We start from the raw sequence: 17,323 nt of genomic DNA, 5'->3' as shown, positions 1-17,323 counted from the left end.
GATTATGGAATAAGTGCATTGCTCATAAATGTACCAAGCTTGTAATCATCCAAGCCTTTTAAAAAGTATAGCTTTATTGTTGAATTGCAAGGTCCGATTCACTTATGTTTGAAGTTTGAAAAAGAGCACGTCGACTAAGAGGTGCGCTGTTTCCGAAAAAAAAAAGGCGTAACTATTTTTAATTATTTGATTATTCATACTGTAAGCCTTAACAGGCTCTTACAGGAGTGGGTTCAAACGATACAGATTGGTTACTACATATGTACACATTGTTACATTGTCATTTTATTTCGTGCAAGATCCGCTTAATTCCATTCCAATTTTATTCATTCAAGCTTTGTCGCCATTCTATTCCCGATCCATTCCGGGCTCGCGATGATGTAGTATTATTCTGGATTCGTTCTGATTTCGAATTGGCAACTCCGCAACACTGTTACCAATAAGAGTGCGTACACAATACATAAAAAAATGGCACCGGAATTTTCAGTGGCATTAAAGGGCTGCTACATAACGCGAAAATTTCGGTGAAGAGATTACGGCAGAGGCCAGATGACAATGTGATTTCCAAGATTGGAACTTTTTCTTTATGCGAAGGCGTTTACTGCAACAATTGGTAATAGCTTCAATATAACGCTCCACCAGATCTGTTCAACTGAAGTATGGGTGTCGTAAATGACGCACATTACCTGGCGTCTACCGAAATAGAAGCTTTGCACTTCGTGTAGAGGAGAGGGAGGGGTCACTCAGTTATCAGTCTGAGATGGCGGGCCTCTTCTCTTCCCGAGTGTGTGGTCGTTGAGAGCTCGCCGATAAACGAACCCAGCAACAGAGAAGACCCCGCCGTTCGCTCATGTCCAGATAACCCGGCAGGACGTGGGGCGCATTACCGTGGGGTAATTATGCGGCTTTTATACGTGCATGCAGTCCCACATTCCTTCTTAAAATGTTAACAGCCTTTCTTCGTCAGCACTATAGCTTACCTTAGTTTTAACTTAACCGGTTTTCTCGAGGCGTAATGGTGAGATGTTGTTGGTGAGTCAAGTTGGGAGGGTAACAGCGCACATAAGAACGACGTTCATAGAAGGGACAAACACGGCGCTGTTGTTGTAGCCTCGTAGAAGTCTGACTCGAATGTCTGCTGTTATACACATAAAATCATTAACCATTTCTAGAAATACCTCAAGTAAAGTGCAAAAAAAGGCTGCATATTCACGGAATAAATGATGGATAGTGGGGTGAAGCATCTGTCCGTCCATTCGTTCTTGCTTCCGTCCATCCATGCGTGCGTCTGTGTGGCCACCCGTGCGTCCATCCGCCCGCCCGTGCGTGCGTCTGTTCGTGCGTCCGCACGTTCATCTGTGCGTCTGTCCCTGCTTTCGTCCGTGCATCCACTCCTGCGTCCGTCCATGCGTCCATCCGTCCGTGCAGCCATCCGTGCGTCCGTCCATGCATCTGTCTGTGTGTCCGTTCGTCCACCTATTCAACAGTCCAAGTACCACCATCTCGCATCTTTTCATCATATATTCTTCATATAGAAGCACCGCCATCCAGCGGACATTCCAAGGGCTGAACGAGAGGTAGCACACGCACACTTTCTTACGGCTTGCGCTTCGGGTCTACTTCCCACCTTTAACCATCTCGAGTTCATGGTATATACTAGTTCACTTTATTCATGGCACTGCGGCCATACGCTCGCTAAACCTTTCTAAAAACAAGGAGGTTACGCCCAGCGAGTATAACGTAGCAACCTTTTCCTGTCAGATAGTGCTCAATGCCAATGGCTGCTAATGGGAAATGAGAGACAGGAGAATTCGGCTTTTACTTTCTTACGGCTTGCGCTTCGTACCTATTTCCCACCTTTAACCACCTCGAGTGCTTTCATGGTATATAAAAATTCGTTGTATTCATGGCACTGTGGCTCAACGCTCGCTAAACCTTATTACAGCTAAGGAGGTTACACCCAGCGAGTACAACGTAGCAACCCTTTCTTGTCAGATAGTGCTCAATGTACATGCCAATGGCTGCTAATGGGGATCGCAGCGTGCGCGTTAACTAAAAGCCGAATGCTCCTGTCTCTCAACCCCCGTTAGCAGCCATTGGCATGCACATTGAGCACTATTTTTTATTGTTCGACAACGCAGAAAACAAATCTCTCAACGGCACCACCTTGAAGGTCAAAATGTTATACTTGTTACACACTACAACGGTTACAAGGGACGAACGGGTGCCGCTATAAGGAGCATTGCCCCTAAAATTTGGGAACTCATATGATCAATTTAAAACATTCTGCTTGGCTCAACTGCCTTCAGTATCTGCCCATATTTGCCGCCAGAAATCGTACCTCCTTACTTGAAATTGCGGGCGAAAAGAACCATGAAAGACATTGTCTTCGCCCAAAGATTTCAAGTTCTTATCCCTCACAAGCTGAAATTTTCTGTGGGACATTAGGCCCTGACAACTGCCCGCATGCTTCACCACCTAGTGCTTATGGAAGCGTCCTCAATGCTTCCAGCAATGCTTTCTTTGTCAAGTAGAAATGCACGTGTACATGCATCACGCTGTGTGACTTTAGCCACCTGTTTTTACCCGTCCGTACCTTCTTTCATCCTTTTTTAAAATCTGCTTCCGCGTTCTATTTGCTGACAAGTTTCGGAGAAAGTACGACACTCTTCTTTCCTTCATATTACCGTTCGTGAAGTTTTCTAACGTAGGATATAAACAACGGGACGAGTGAGAGTCACAGTGGCGGTATCTCTTTTTGGTTGGACAACGAGAACCAGAGAACATGTCAGTATTACATCTTAGTATTGAATACTCATTATGATCGACCTAAAGGCAGCGCGAAATGTCTCTGCTATGTTTAACAAACTAAACCGGTCTAGCGCCTGTTGCCGTCCAGTGCTTTCGGCCTTCTCCTGACACGCATGCTTCCTATTGGAATCCAGACAGTAACTCTTAATGATCAGCAGTAGTCTTTTCTCGCTACATGTCTTGCTCACGCTCATTAATCCATGATTTCGACCGACATGTCCTTGACGCCCGTTCAATCTATGACATACTCTGCTCTCTTCTGGTCTCCAGATGTTGCAACCGTCATTTTCCTCTCCACGGCACGTACGTGTGTCGTCCTCAGCGTAAACCGAACTATTTTCGTATGCCTCGAGGTTGCTTTTCCGTAAGTAAGTAGTGGCAGATGCAGCTGTTATGCCCTTTTGTCTCGAGGCAGACTGGTTATCTATCATTTATGATCATTGGGAGGATTCGTGAGGATACTTGTAAAATACGCTGCACCCCTTTCTTATTTTCCTACTCACTTCACTCTCATATTTAGGTTTTGCGGTCACTACCTGCTAATATAAACACATTCTTTTAGCACTTCCAGTTCCTAGCTGCCTACCAATTTAGACGCACCATTCCAATTCTTTGCGTGTTAAATTCTATTACCACGTTTCAAAATTCATCCCCTTAGTTACTAATTGTATAACAATGTGATCAGCTAATTGCAGGTTACTATTGTACTCTCTATTACCTTTATTGAAATGTTATTGAATTCTATATAGATAAGTACGATGGCTGTGGAGCCACAGAAGATTTCTTCTACAACATTTATATGCGTCTTCAAATATTTTTATATACTCTGATTGGGTAATGGGTGCATGACTGTTGAAGTTTCGTCCGAATCATACTCTTCCACGTAATCTATGAAATCTGTATATGCTGCATATGGGGCTTGGTCAATGTACGCACATTTATCGGTCACCTGTTAAATAGTGTGAATATGGCCTGTTGTCGAGTAGTCTGCCAGGAATCCTGCTTGGTCAATGTAATTGTGAATACGAAAGATTTAAAGTCTCATCGAACACCCACTTGAGCCAGCAAGTGGCAGCAGCTGGTGTAGATGTACCACGTGCCACCGACATCCCGAGCCACGCGAGACCTTTAGGATGCAGCAGGGGCCACAGAGACCGTCAGGCGCGGACAGCAGTGAAGCCCAGGCTCATGGTGGGAGACTCCTATGAGGTAGCCGGCCTAACACCACGCCACTTGCATCAGAATTTTCATTGTCAAGAGAAGCGTGATGAAAGCGAAGACGTCTGAATTTCGGGGAAAAGTAGCATGAAGTTATAAAGCGGGGTGCGCATTCCTGCCACCTATGGAGTCCTCATTTAGCTCACTGAATAAGATCCCAGCTGCTGGTTGTGTGTGTGTGGGGGTGAGGGGTGGGGGAAGGGGTACACTCTTAAAAAAAATGGAGTGACGTACTCTCCATTTAGGGAGAAACGGCGATGTCCCCAATGTTCGTCTTCAGATGGAGCAAAATTGCTCTATCCGCCACGGAGAAACGTGTTTCTCCATCGTCAAAATCAACATGGCGGACGCCAAGCCAGTGAAGCGAGCGCTAGATTTAGGCCTATCAACGACATCGAATCTCGACAAATAAACAGCATGCGCGACTGGGCAACGTAAAAACGATACCGTTCAGCATTATATGAAATTATATCGAAAATAAGACGAAGCGGCCAGACCCGTGGTGCCAAGAACCACGCGTAACAACAACGCTGATCGCGCATTTCACTCGCCCGTGCATTTACACGGCATGCAGTCACAAGAATACCGGAAATACTGCAAAATGATTGTCACACAACAAGTAAACGTAAGGCTGTCTTTATTTCTCAAAGCATCAGCCAGTGTAGCGGCGTTGTGCGCGTGTTTACGAGGGCAATTGGCGATGACTTTTGTCGACAACGAGCTGTCGAGAAGAACGGTCCCACTTTCGTGTTTCAGCTCACCTTCATTCATGCGGCTCATAATCCTTCGCAAATTTGCACTTCACATACACACGGTCGCACAGGGCATCATCGCTGCTTTCGCAGACACAATTTTCTCTAAACGTGTACGCTCCATGTGAACAACTTATTGCGCAGCAGAAATGCACCAGCACACGCATGGGTGACTACATAGATAAATGTACGTCGTTATGTATACAATGTGGATATCTGATAGCACTATACCCTTGAAGTAGAAAGTAGCTAGCGCCACCTGGAGAAAAGTTACATTACTGAAAGGAGTAATTCACTAGATGGATGTTTCACAGTATAACATCACCACCACAGCCATGAAGTAAAATGGTAACTCGCGCCACCTAGAGGAAAATATTGATACTAAAAAATATTCACGATGCAAAAAAAGGAATAAGGTTACAGAGAATAATGATTATTTATCAAAGATTACATGCAATAGAGTTGGGTGTTATTTTGCGTCTTACAATGTAGACAGCAGTTTACTCAACCTGTTGTATATATGTACCACACACAATCAACCACACTTAGTGATAGTTTCATACATGTGAATACACAAAATTCAGCACTTGATCGAAGTTGCATACACGTTAGTACATATTATTTAAACACGATATTACAACACAGCACGCGTATACAACATAAGCACATCGAACAGCCAAGCACATTCACCAACGCACTATATAAGTACTCGAAGCGTTCCGGTTTATATAGGCAGGAATTACGACTGCCATAAAGGTGCCGGTGGGGCGCATGTTTTGTGTCTATTATTCTTGTTTAATGAATATGTAAAGGGCAAGTTGATATCACTTCTGCCATTATTCTGCAAGTGGCACATACTTTTTAATTAAAAAGTGATTTTTACTACACGGTGTAATTGCGGAGCTGTTACATCATGTTCACGCAACCGATGGGTGAGCGCTTTATTTGAGGATAAACTATCAAGTGGATCGAGTTAATGTGCATACTTTGAAATATGCACAGAACTAACGACATGAGCACACATAAAAGCGTTACCCTAAAAGCATGCGTACATTCATGGTTTTATTTGGCCGCAATGCGTCAGGTCGTTATCGTGAGTGAAAATGACTCACTCCCACGTACCTCGCGTGAATCCAAGCTGCAAATAGTCGCCCGCAACTCGCTACGTCGAGTGTTGCAGATCGATTCAGAGCGCTGGCTAGGCATAAAAAGCGATGTAATATCATCCGCCAGCAATGCCGATCATTTATCGAACGACTTGCGGCGCGCAGAAGGTGCTTGAAAAGCGGTACTGTGCTACTTCGACTGTGCTTCGTCATTGTTAATTGAGAGAGTTGCGAAAGTAATCGCAAAATTGTGTTACCTAGAAATGAAGGGCACACCTGTAAGAACAAATAGACGCACAGCTATAGGCGTGCGTAAGGTTTTCATTCATGGAGAACGGCGGCGAAGGTTCGTCGCAGCGTCCCTCCCCCTACTATGTCAATGTATGCGGCTGGCTTCGCACCCCCCACTGAGTCGCAGCGCCCCCGTCCCTACTACCCTACTACATAAACATATGGTGTTGACTTTTGCATCCCCCCTAGTGGGCACCCCCCCCCCCCTTCTGAACCGCCCCCTCCCCCTGGGCGCATGCCCACGCGTACAGCTAAAACTATATCTGATCGGGCAATAATACCTTACCAGAGTATTGCACAGATTTTGCTAAGCCAATGAGATTTCAGTGAGAGAAACCAATGGGCTGTAAGATTACTGTACAAGACTGGGAGCACATTGATGATTTTGCACAATTAAGGCAAAGGAAGGCAGCTAGTAATGCGATTCTCCTTGGTCTTAAGGTCCGAAAAAACAATCCTGTACCGAAATCATTTTTTTATATATTGGGAGAAGTGGTGGGGCAGGTGATTGCATGCTGAAGAGTTACCACTTTGAAAAATTAATACTGGCTTATTTTCATGTTTGTATGAATAACAATGCTCTACATGAAGTAATTAAAAATTAATATTATTCCATTGATTATGTTAACTTACACCTAAAACTAGACGTGGAAGTGCTGACCGTGCTTGAATTATTGAATTAACTAGGAAAGCAGAAATTTAAGGGCTCATATTTTTTATTAGACACAATTAGACACAATATTAGTTCTCAATATTATTTGTTAAGTCAGGAAATTTGTAAAATCCAGAGAGAAATTTTTTGGTCCTTGTATATTTATAACTGTAACGCAGTGATGCCCAAAAGTAACCACAGCATTGCACTCGCCATCAACCCATACCTGGTGTGAAAAGTCAGTGAGGGTGGGTGGCACAGGCCTTCACATGCAGGGCCTAAAGTCAAGGGCAGCCTTGGTGGGGGGGAGGTGTATTCCCCTTCCCACTGTTAAAGAAGAGGCTCAGTCCCCCCTAGAGCTCGTCAACTGCAGCAGAACAGCACCCATTCGATAAGTGCTGTAGTTTACTTTTTTGGCAGTGGTACCTTGTGTAAGGTGGCAAAACTGTAGCTCTCCAATTTTATTAAAAATGATTTAGTCGTGATTGTTGAGCTCAGGTGATGCAACCAAAATAGGAAAATTTGTATCATCATATTTCTGCATTCATTTCCTTAAGACACTGCACATGATGGGCCACGGCCTTCCTCAACTGAGCTTCTTGGCTCACCATACTACTGTTTTGTCTGGCATATGCATGTGAAGCTACATGTTCATAAATTAGTTTGAAGTTTCACCTTAGTCTATTAACATTACCAGTCAATTTTCATTTGGTCAATTCTGCATTAAGAGTCTGGTCTTATACCAAAGCCACACACATTTGACTAATTTTTAGGTAAGTAGGCATGGAAATAGAACATAACATTGTCGTGCCTGAGGTTCTCGACGAAGCGTGTGAATTAACATTATAGCTTCATTATTTTTTTCAAACTTGAATGTGTCTAATCCCTATCATTCCCAGTTATTTTAGGAAAAGCCATTCCAAAGTGGAAATTTTAAATTGTTTGATTGAATGCACACAATATACAAGTGCCCAAAGAACATTGGGAGAAGTGCAGTAAAACACGTTCATTCAACCTCGAAGAAAACTGCAAGACTGCTCAAATTCAGTGAGCTCCGAATAAATGGGTGTGACTGTTCAAACGACAGAAATCGAAGAAGCCTGGATGATTTAATGAGCTGCAGCAGCACGAAAAGATGCAACCAGGAGACACTGTGGCATTCAATCATTGCATAAACTTCAATAATGCACAGCAACACTAAATGCAAGCAAAACACAGATTACAATACACGTTTCATTCAGAAATGCACCCTATTATCATGACCCATTAAATACACTTTTTATACTCAAATGTAAGTTTGCAAAAAAAAAAGAAAGTACTCTACCATCACCAGTTAACAAAAATTTGATTATGAATATTTGTTCTCACAAGTCATTCTAAAGCAGAAAGCACATGAATCGCTGTCGCTGACAGCTTCACACTGTGCAGTCCAAGCACGTTCTCTAGAATAGAGTAAAACCCCTTAAAGGCAGTGTCGTAGCAAATATCTAGTACCCAGTGAAGGCAGAAGCACATAAGGATTGCTTGAATGGGGTTATCTGCCTTCAAAAGCTGGTTTTCTGTAAGCACCATGCATGGCCCCAAGTATTCATCATTATCCAAAATGACACAGGGATGTGCGCTGAACCACGGTGCCTGAAAAAGTTTAATATTGATATGTAACACAGTACAAACATATCTGAATACAAAAATATCTTTCCAATAAACTATTTAGTGAAAGGAAAGATGATGAAATGTTGATCATTGGTTCATCAATTCACATAACACATCATGAATACTCACACTTTTGTTTTTCATAATCTTATCACATGGTACATGACTATTCTTTTTTCAGCCATAAATTCTTCATTACACACACAAACAGCAGCATGAACTTCTTTAAATACCCTAACATTTACACCTTAATTGCCGTTTCATCATATTGTCTAGCCTAAAATTGTGTATTAGATCTAGGAAATACTACCTATACAGTAGACCAAGGGGTTCTCAAGCATATTCTCAGAAATTCCATCCAACTCAATTAAATTCCCCTTAGAACCTACCCTCTCCTCCACCTTCAAGCAATCATTCTTCTTTCACTTTCGTAAGCCCGAAATTCAAAAAAAGCAAGAGCCCACAAAAAAATTATTCACTGACATGAACTGCACTTTCTTTCCTTTCCACATTCCACAAGAAATTGATCTCCCAGGTGGAGACTAAATTTCTCGCACATTCATGTTATGTACTGAGGTGTGCTATTGAGAGTAGGGCGTGATTAATGAAGGTTGCGTAGATGAATCACCACTCAGGTTTGCCAAGTGACTAGGCGAACCTGTAGTGGGTGGCTTGATGAGTGTAGAACGAGGAAAAATTGATTAGCTGCTCACGAAACACAAAGGAAGCGCTTGTGCAGGAACCGTACTAAAGGTTAGGAGTTCTTTTTATAATGTGGGGGGGGGGGGGGGGAGACGGCATTCATGACAAGTGGGTTGATTCAGAGGGGCAGGTAGGCATGAAGCTTAAGCGGTGTGCTTTGAATATGCTTGCTCTCAGGGTGCAAAGGAGGGAGGGGGCAGGCACCAATTTTTCTCCGGACCTTCAGCTAACTTCCTTCGAGTCTGCAGAATCCCATGGTTCTGTAACCCCCACTTTGAGAAATCATCCAGACCCTTTTTATGATAAGTGTGGTCAGTAAAATTTTATGACAGCAGAAGTGATGCATGAATAATTTGCAACATACCAATTTCCCTTTTACGTTTGCAATTAGTATACTTCTTCCTTCTGAATTAAAACATTTTCTGCAAGCCTCAAGTGCTTAGTTGTGCAGCCCTTTAATGACTGCTCCCAGATTATGCAAAACACGTGTACACATGAAATTAAGATAGTAAGGCCTATCCAAGACCTGTACTAGACCAAGCGAAAAATCAGTATGGTGCAATTATTTCAGGGAAAGTGGCTATGACAATATTTGTTATGTTACATCGTTTGGCTCAGTATGCATTGTCTTTTATGGGTATTACGATTCATCAATCTATATAAATCACTTATTTGCTGTGTGCCGTATAACATCATAAGTTGACACTAGAACTGTGTCGCAAGTAGTTAAATTCTGCTAGTTAATACCTTGCACGCAGACCTATCATGTCAGGCTTCAAAATGTCTCATGTTTTCTTGTTCTAAGGTACCTTAAGTGTTAGTCCAGTAGCAGTACTCCAACAAAACTGGACGGATAGGAAGAGAGAGAGAGATAAAAAGAAGAGGAAAGAAGAGAGGTTAAACAGAAGAATTATCACCCATATTTCACGCTTCAAAGGTAATCTGCTAGCCTGACCATGCAACCGCGCCATTTAGTGACTAAGGATACAGGAACAGGATTAGACAACTGTCTTTTCACTTGTCCCTTTTCATGTAGGCTATCTCGTTTTTGCCAGCTGGACAACATAGTAGTACACCATCGTGAAGTTACTTACAGCGCAACACCAGAAAAAATACAGGACAGGGAAAGAGCAAAAGAGAAAGAAAAGACGGCGCCGTCTTTTCTTTCTCTTTTGCTCATTCCCTGTCCTGTATTTTTTCTGGTGTTGCGCTGTAAGTTCACGATGGATCCTAACCAATTGGCCCAACTTACCGTCTTACTATAGTAGTACACAGTGGGCTATGCATTGAGTGCAATGACTTTGCTTGAACATTATGAGTATGATGAGTATCAACGCACAAACTTTTACAATTCAAGCTCAGTATATAGCTGCACTTCTCTGATTAGCAGCAAAAATACCTTGACTAGTACCGGTATATGCAAATGTCAATAAGTGAATTGCACCTCAAGAGAGCAGAAAGAAGGAATGTAGCTACGCAGAAGGAGCTCAAGCTGGATGCCCACTTTCATGAAACGCACATGGCTGTGAGAACTTGCTGTCATGCTTTTTAAATTGTTTTCCATATATGGTAAAGCTTCCTGCTCTAAAGTTGGGCAGCAGGTTCAAATTACAAGCACAATTCAAGAAAAAGTACGTAATATTTATAGAACTATGCAATGATTAAGGTATATAAAGCAGTATTGTGCAATTATACAACACTTCAGCTTTATTATGATTGCAGAAAGTGCGAAGGTGCCGTTTCACCGTTAAAATATTCATGAAAGGGGATAAAAGCTTTGGAACTTGTACAGTCCATACTCCCTATGTGGAAACTGGAACGCTTCTGGGAGCAAAGTCCACCTCAAACAATATTAATGGGACCCCATCACGGCAGGGTATTACAAACTAGAGAACTGTGGAAAGTAATATAGAGCTTTGACAATGACTTACCGTTTGTTTGAGGAATGATGACGACTTTTCCTTCACAGTGCGGGGAAGAGCCGTGAGGAATGCAAGAGTTGTCAGCACTGCAATATAAATATGTGTTACATACACTTTAAATACTTTTTTAGTGCAGGAAAGGCCCCTGTGTTCGTACATTTTTTGTCATCCTCACTGGTTCCTTCGGCCATTCCCAGCAGCTGTGAGGTTATCGGCTCCATCTTTTCCCTCATCATGTTTACTACTGTGTCAACATGCTTCTGTGCTGCATGCACAATAGTTTCTATTGGTGGCTTCCCACCAAGCAATTTGAACTCGTAAAAGATCTGAAATAAGAGATGCAGAAGAGTATTGATACTGCGAGATCCACAAAGCATCTGAAACTTGCCAGCTCAGGTCTTTCAAGTGCCGGATACTGTTGCAGCAATTCATACATTGATGGTCTTGAATCTTTCACCCAATGCCGCCGAGCATGAAATGTGCGGGTCATTGAGTCTGTGAGTTTTTCCAGAGATATTGTTGCACCCTTCATTTCTTGCTGCATTGATTTTATGTGCATTTCCACACTCTGCTCATCTTCAGTGGACTGAATACTTTTCAGATGTTCCTGTAACAAAGCGAAGCATTCTATAACTCTTGAGTTGCAAACGTGTCTTCAAAACACACTTTTACTAGTAACTTCGCAGCTGCCTCCTGACGTGATCATGTAGTGCAGAACTACATGAACGTTTAAAATTTCAAGATCCATCCAGTGAAAGCAGGCTGCAAGCAAGTAAATGAACTACTTTACTCTTATGTAACAAGTGCATTTGCTCCTCAGCTTGCATATACCGTTTTTCCTGCATTAATAATATCATGAAGGCACTCGAAAAACAAGAGGAAGTTTTCTCTTTGACACGAGCACATGCTCAGATGGCTATGCTAAATTCGTTTTGCCCCATGTTACGCAAAGCGACGATGACAGCGTACGATCACAGCCTATGACAGTATGGCACTCTAATAGTGCTACGTGCTTAAAATCTAGAATGTACTGACTTCACTGCAGAGGCGTTTTGCCGATGTAGATGATGATGACGTTGATGGATGACCATGCTTTCCATATTTTTGGCGCATTTCTGCCACCTCCCCATCATTCAAAAACTTCTTCCTTTCAAATTTGCACTTGAATTTCAAGCCATGGTGCCATGAATCCTGTATTTTGAAAAACAGTATATCAAGATATGGGCAAATTTGTTAATTTCCAAATTCCAGAAAATAAACATCAGTGTAACAACCATTTCCTAAAGCTAGGTTTATTTTGCTGACTTTTTGTGAAAAATCCCAAAGTATTCCAATATGTTTTTAGTACAGCTAGTTTACAGGCCTAAGCTACAATTAGAAACAGAAGCTGTGCAAAAAATGCAGGCAACAGTTACTTTGACAGACCCACTAACTTACAGAACACAATGCTTCATACATAATATGACTTGCTCATCATGAATTAAAAACGTAATATATTTTCAAAAAAGGTGTAATTCCTTATTTATTTAAAGAATTGTGGTTGTATGTGCCTTAATAAGTGCAGAATAAATATCACAAACATTTGTACATGAGAGTTCCAAGTCTTTTGTCACTACTTTTACATTGTCACAATGGTAAGTTTTCTGTAGATATCTCATAGGTGAAAATAAATATTGGGGATCTGAAACCTACATATCCAGATCCCAGTGAGTCTTTCAAGACAGCATGGTGAAAAACAAGCTGCCGTGCAGCTTCCTCGTAAAGCTTTCCTGGATACCTGTACAGGGAACCAAAAGGAACAAGTGATGGAAATTACGTATTAGGCATGTTTGACACAGTCCCATAGATATAGGTATGCATGCCAGACCTAAGCTTCCATATTGAGATCTTGGTAAGATGCAGTTTAACTCATGGCGATTTTGGTCTAACTTTTCTGTTTCTACATTTCACCACACCCTTGATTGCTTTATATAAAGAGGAAACACTGTTATGTCTACATAACCTTCACTATTTTTGCTGTCACCACTTCTAAGGTGACATTCAGATGCAAGTTCACAAAAAATGCCATCCATGACTTAGATGTGCCTGCTTTTCCCACATTACACATGACTGCTCATGTTACATTCTCAGAGATGCATGCAGACAAGCTTCAGTTGTGCTATTTTCAGATGTTGTGCTGATACATTAGGTTTATCTCTCAAACTCCTCTTAATACTTCTTTCTGTCACATTGTAGATGTACGTCTCATATAATAATGGTCTCGTCATAAAGAATGCATTTTTAATGGATGTAAAATCTCCCATTCCACTATTCTGTGAAAAACTTGAAGCAGGGCCGTTCAGTTTAAATGCTTACATTCTATCTACTGACTCATTGTACTGTTTTGTTTCCTCACTACATATCTTATTTCACTGAAAAGTCATTTTTACTACAACTCCACAGGGATAATCACAATTCTACAACATTTTCTGTTGTCTTATGACATAAATAAATACTCGCTATATATTGACACATTGTTGAACTCGCATGAAATGGTTAGGAGGGGAGAGAAGGTTTACAAAAAGGCAGGAAGGTTAACTAAGGTTGAGCCCTGTAGGCTCAGCCCAAGTTAACGGGCTGGAAACTTACACACGGGGTCGGAAACTAAAGAGGAGGAGACAATGTCACTGTTGCAGCCGATGTAACAGTTACGCATAACCTAAAAGCACTACTACGCAACATCAATAAGTTTGGCAGGGCATACTGTAACAGAGCATGATGATAAGCAACAACGTACTTACATAGTGTAACGAAAAAGGTCAAAGCTGAGCCACTCAATAATGCGACGACGGAGGGTTGATGTGACTTCTGACCTTTTGGTCACCTTTGAAAGGTTATAGAGGATATCTTTGGGAACTGTGGGAAAAACATAGTTCTTGGGATCCAGTGTAGCTTCTTTTTGCACTGTTGGAACTGCAGGCCTAGAAGTATCAAGATAACCTATGAAAGCAACCTGTCTGCTCAAGAGTAAGTGACGAAAAAATCATCTCAACACCAATGTAACTCTGTTACAAATAACTGTTTCTAATGATAATATTATACCTATGCTAAAGTTATAACTTCTTGTGCTATGCCAACAGATCTGACACCAGATGATTTTCTTTATATGGGGCAGCAATATCACTGAATCATGCACGGACAAAACAAATGAGGTTGCACAGAAAGGCAATTTTATGTTGTGTTCGTATTTAGGCCAACTGTTATAAACATAATTAGAATTACTGTCTATTAAAATATTTACCATGAACATGTCATCAGAAGTTGAGTATTATGGTACAGGTGGTATCTACAATAGTAAAGAGCACAAATAGACTGCATAGATCCAGAAGTAGCATGCCTGGGGATAAACCTATGCAGCTTTATTTTCATGATGTCGTTAAACAGCATACTGAGTGGCACTCTGGATGTGTAGCTTTGCAGTTTCATTAACAGACTATCAAAAAGGTTCAGTGATAACGCTGCACCTTCTTGCCCAAGAATCTGCTACATTGAAGTGTGTAGCAAGTGTAAGTGACAAACTAACTATGTGATATATCACACTCAATGTTGGCACTACATATAAACAGACATTCCTCTGGACTCAAATTTCACAAAACGTACCTTTAAAAACTGCTATTCTTTTTTTCTGTGTTATCAAGAACTGTTTTATCCCTTCAAAGTGTTCAACATAATTCACCATTCTCAGAAGTTACAGCACACCGTTGCACAGCTGGAATGACCACCAGAAACCCGCACTTACGTTTGTAAACTACCCATCACAGGTGGTTTGTGAATACATACTTAACTTTCGTCGTTACCCCACTAAGGCCTGCTCACCTGTGCCCATACATTCTAAATTTGGCCATTAGCGGAAACAAACAGGAACTTGGACGCTTTCTACATCCCATAGAATTACTCTGCGCAATGCAAAAGCATGTTATTGCAGCTGTGCTTCACGATTTGGAGGGCGAAATTGAACTTGTAGTGTGTTTGTATAAATGAGTGCATGTTGTATGTTGTGTGCTGTGCTATTTTATTTTATATTATGAAGCTATTGAAAAATGTGCTGGTGTGGTACTCTCCTAAGTGATGAAAAGAACAATGGTGCTTAAATTGCTCACTCTAGAGCCTATTCAGGCATCTTGGTTGGCTGCCGCTACATTCTTGTAAATATTCATTAAATCAGCCTCTCTCCTTCATCACAACATTCATATATTATACCTTCACACATTTTGGGTGCATATGATTCCTCATGGAATGTATTTCTTACGTTACTTCAGCCGTCACAAGTGGATGTTGTGTTGGCAGTTCTGGGGGCTCCAGCTGCACTGCTCTTATCTTTGAGCTTGGCGTCAAAATTGTGCCTTCTTCCCAGTCCAGAAATTCGCCAAGTTCAGTGTCATACACCTGCACATAAATGCCCAAGAAAGCATGCGTACATTGCCAAACAATCATTGCATGAAATATATGAAGATCAGAGCCCAGGTATCAAAGTGACATGGTGAAGTTTGGAAGGCAGAAATATTTACTTAAATGAAATTCAGAGGCTTTGTGTGTCGAAATCTAGATAAATATATTGTGGTGTTGAGGTCGATTGATTTCCAGATTGATTAATTTATACCATCTAAGATCCTGTAACATGCAAGTAAATGTAAACGAGGTAACAATAACAGGGAAAAAACAGCTCTTGCTGACTTTTTTCGGGGGGGGGGGGGGGGAGGCTAAATATTGACACCTTGGCTCGCATTGTAAATCGCATTAACTAGCTATAAGCACATTACAGCACTTATGAAAACATGTTAAATTGAAATACACCGCGGGTAACGGCTTTTTTACGAGTGCACAAAAAGCAAAAAAAAAAATCTTATACGCACTACTGTGTGTTCTGTCTTGAACAGAGTGCAATAAACTGAACTTTCAAATATATATATTGTTAAAAGCTCACCAGCTCTAGCTGCTCTGCGAGAGAAAAATTAAGATTCCATGCATCATGATATCATTTCAGCTATATGCCAGTAGAACACATGATTAAAAAGAAAGTAAAGAAGAGTTTGCGAGCAACCTGTTTTTGACATGCAATGAAGAATACCTCACCTGGAAAAGAAGATTCTCCGTTGTTTTTGCTTCTGGGAACCTCGTAAGAAACGCGCTCTTTACTGTTTCCAGGTTGTGATCTTCTGGAATATGTAGTGGACGGCAGAATTTGCCAAAAAATGCAACGCATCTGAGCATTTTACAGCGTCTAAAAAGCAAAAAATAAGACAAACTAGCCAGTGAGGTGACCGACGCAAATTTTAACGTTAGTTATAGCGCGAGAACGAAACGACGACACAGCTGAGACAAGAAGGACACGAGCGCTAACTTCCACTGGAGTTTCTTGCGCAGAACACCGAAATATATAGAGGAGACAGTAAACCATGTAACAAAAACCATATGGCACAAAGAGCGAAGAAAAGTCTGTAAGGAAACGAACCAGAAAAGTAAAGATAATATAACTACTTGCCCGCACCGAAACCTTCGAGGAACCTTAGTTCCTTCTCGGACAGAGACACGGAGGGCTTGCTAATGCAAGACACCTGTTCGCATGCCATCTGCGCGGCCTCGACATCAGGTGCACTCATCTTGTGCTTAATTGTACAGCGTCGCTGTTTTCTTGAAAAGGGGCACACATGCAATTGCACTCTGCGCCCTGCTGAGCAAGAAAACCATCTTTCCCGTTTTTAAAATTGTTAGCGCGTGTTCTGTCAGTCGATCGTTCAGACACCTTCCGGTCGTTCCGACATAACAAGCACCGCATGAAAGGGGGGTCCTCTAGACAACTTCCCGGGAGCATACCGCATATATCTGTTTCTATGTTGAACTCTGCATTCCATTGTTGACTGCGTTGTCAGGGGGTTTGTAGATTTGATGAGGCCGATTAATTTGAACGGTGCCGAGAACAGGGCACGAACTCCTACTCGTTTTCCGATTTTCTTGAGCCTGTGTGATGTCTGGTGTTTGTATGGCATCACGGCTATCCTCTCACGCTCTGTATCCGTGTTGCTAGGTTTCTGTCGCTGCCTCTGCTCTGCCTTATTAGTCCGCAGGATAGTCTCAGCAGCGGAAGCAATAAACGCCTCGGAGAAACCCGAAGCTTTAAGCAAGGAAACTTGAGCTTTGAAGTTCGCAGTGATATTGTGGGCACACGACCTATTTAAG

At 41.8% G+C, this 17,323-nt stretch overlaps 2 protein-coding genes across 5 annotated transcripts in view; one reads left to right on the top strand and one right to left on the bottom strand.

The window, feature by feature from the left end:
• LOC119170756 (solute carrier family 45 member 3) overlaps positions 1–17,323 on the top strand; it is a 269,172-nt gene that overhangs the window by 65,221 nt on the left and 186,628 nt on the right. The window lies entirely within an intron of this gene.
• Positions 6,391–15,746, bottom strand: LOC119186859 (sterile alpha motif domain-containing protein 3-like). Its single transcript, XM_075886764.1, has 8 exons — positions 15,396–15,746; positions 13,888–14,067; positions 12,800–12,884; positions 12,143–12,298; positions 11,496–11,714; positions 11,265–11,433; positions 11,117–11,193; positions 6,391–8,465 (listed from the first exon to the last, which is right to left on the bottom strand). Exons 1-8 carry the CDS (start codon positions 15,578–15,580, stop codon positions 8,202–8,204), a joined length of 1,335 nt encoding a protein of 444 aa, XP_075742879.1. The 5' UTR covers positions 15,581–15,746; the 3' UTR covers positions 6,391–8,201.

The sequence above is a fragment of the Rhipicephalus microplus genome, chromosome 2 (assembly GCF_043290135.1).
Source record: "Rhipicephalus microplus isolate Deutch F79 chromosome 2, USDA_Rmic, whole genome shotgun sequence".
Classification (NCBI taxonomy): domain Eukaryota; kingdom Metazoa; phylum Arthropoda; class Arachnida; order Ixodida; family Ixodidae; genus Rhipicephalus; species Rhipicephalus microplus.
The sequence above is the reverse complement of the archived record's forward strand: the minus strand, read 5'-3'. Positions and strand labels throughout refer to the sequence as shown.

Excerpts from the sequence above, each read along its gene's own strand:
- LOC119186859 (XM_075886764.1), bottom strand. The coding sequence starts at position 15,580 with ATGATTGTTTGGCAATGTACGCATGCTTTCTTGGGCATTTATGTGCAG. Across the intron at positions 12,299-12,799 it reads ACTCACTGGGATCTGGATAT|GATTCATGGCACCATGGCTT; the intron begins GTAGGTTTCAGA and ends TTCAAAATACAG. Across the intron at positions 11,194-11,264 it reads CAGTGAGGATGACAAAAAAT|TGCTGACAACTCTTGCATTC; the intron begins GTACGAACACAG and ends TTTATATTGCAG.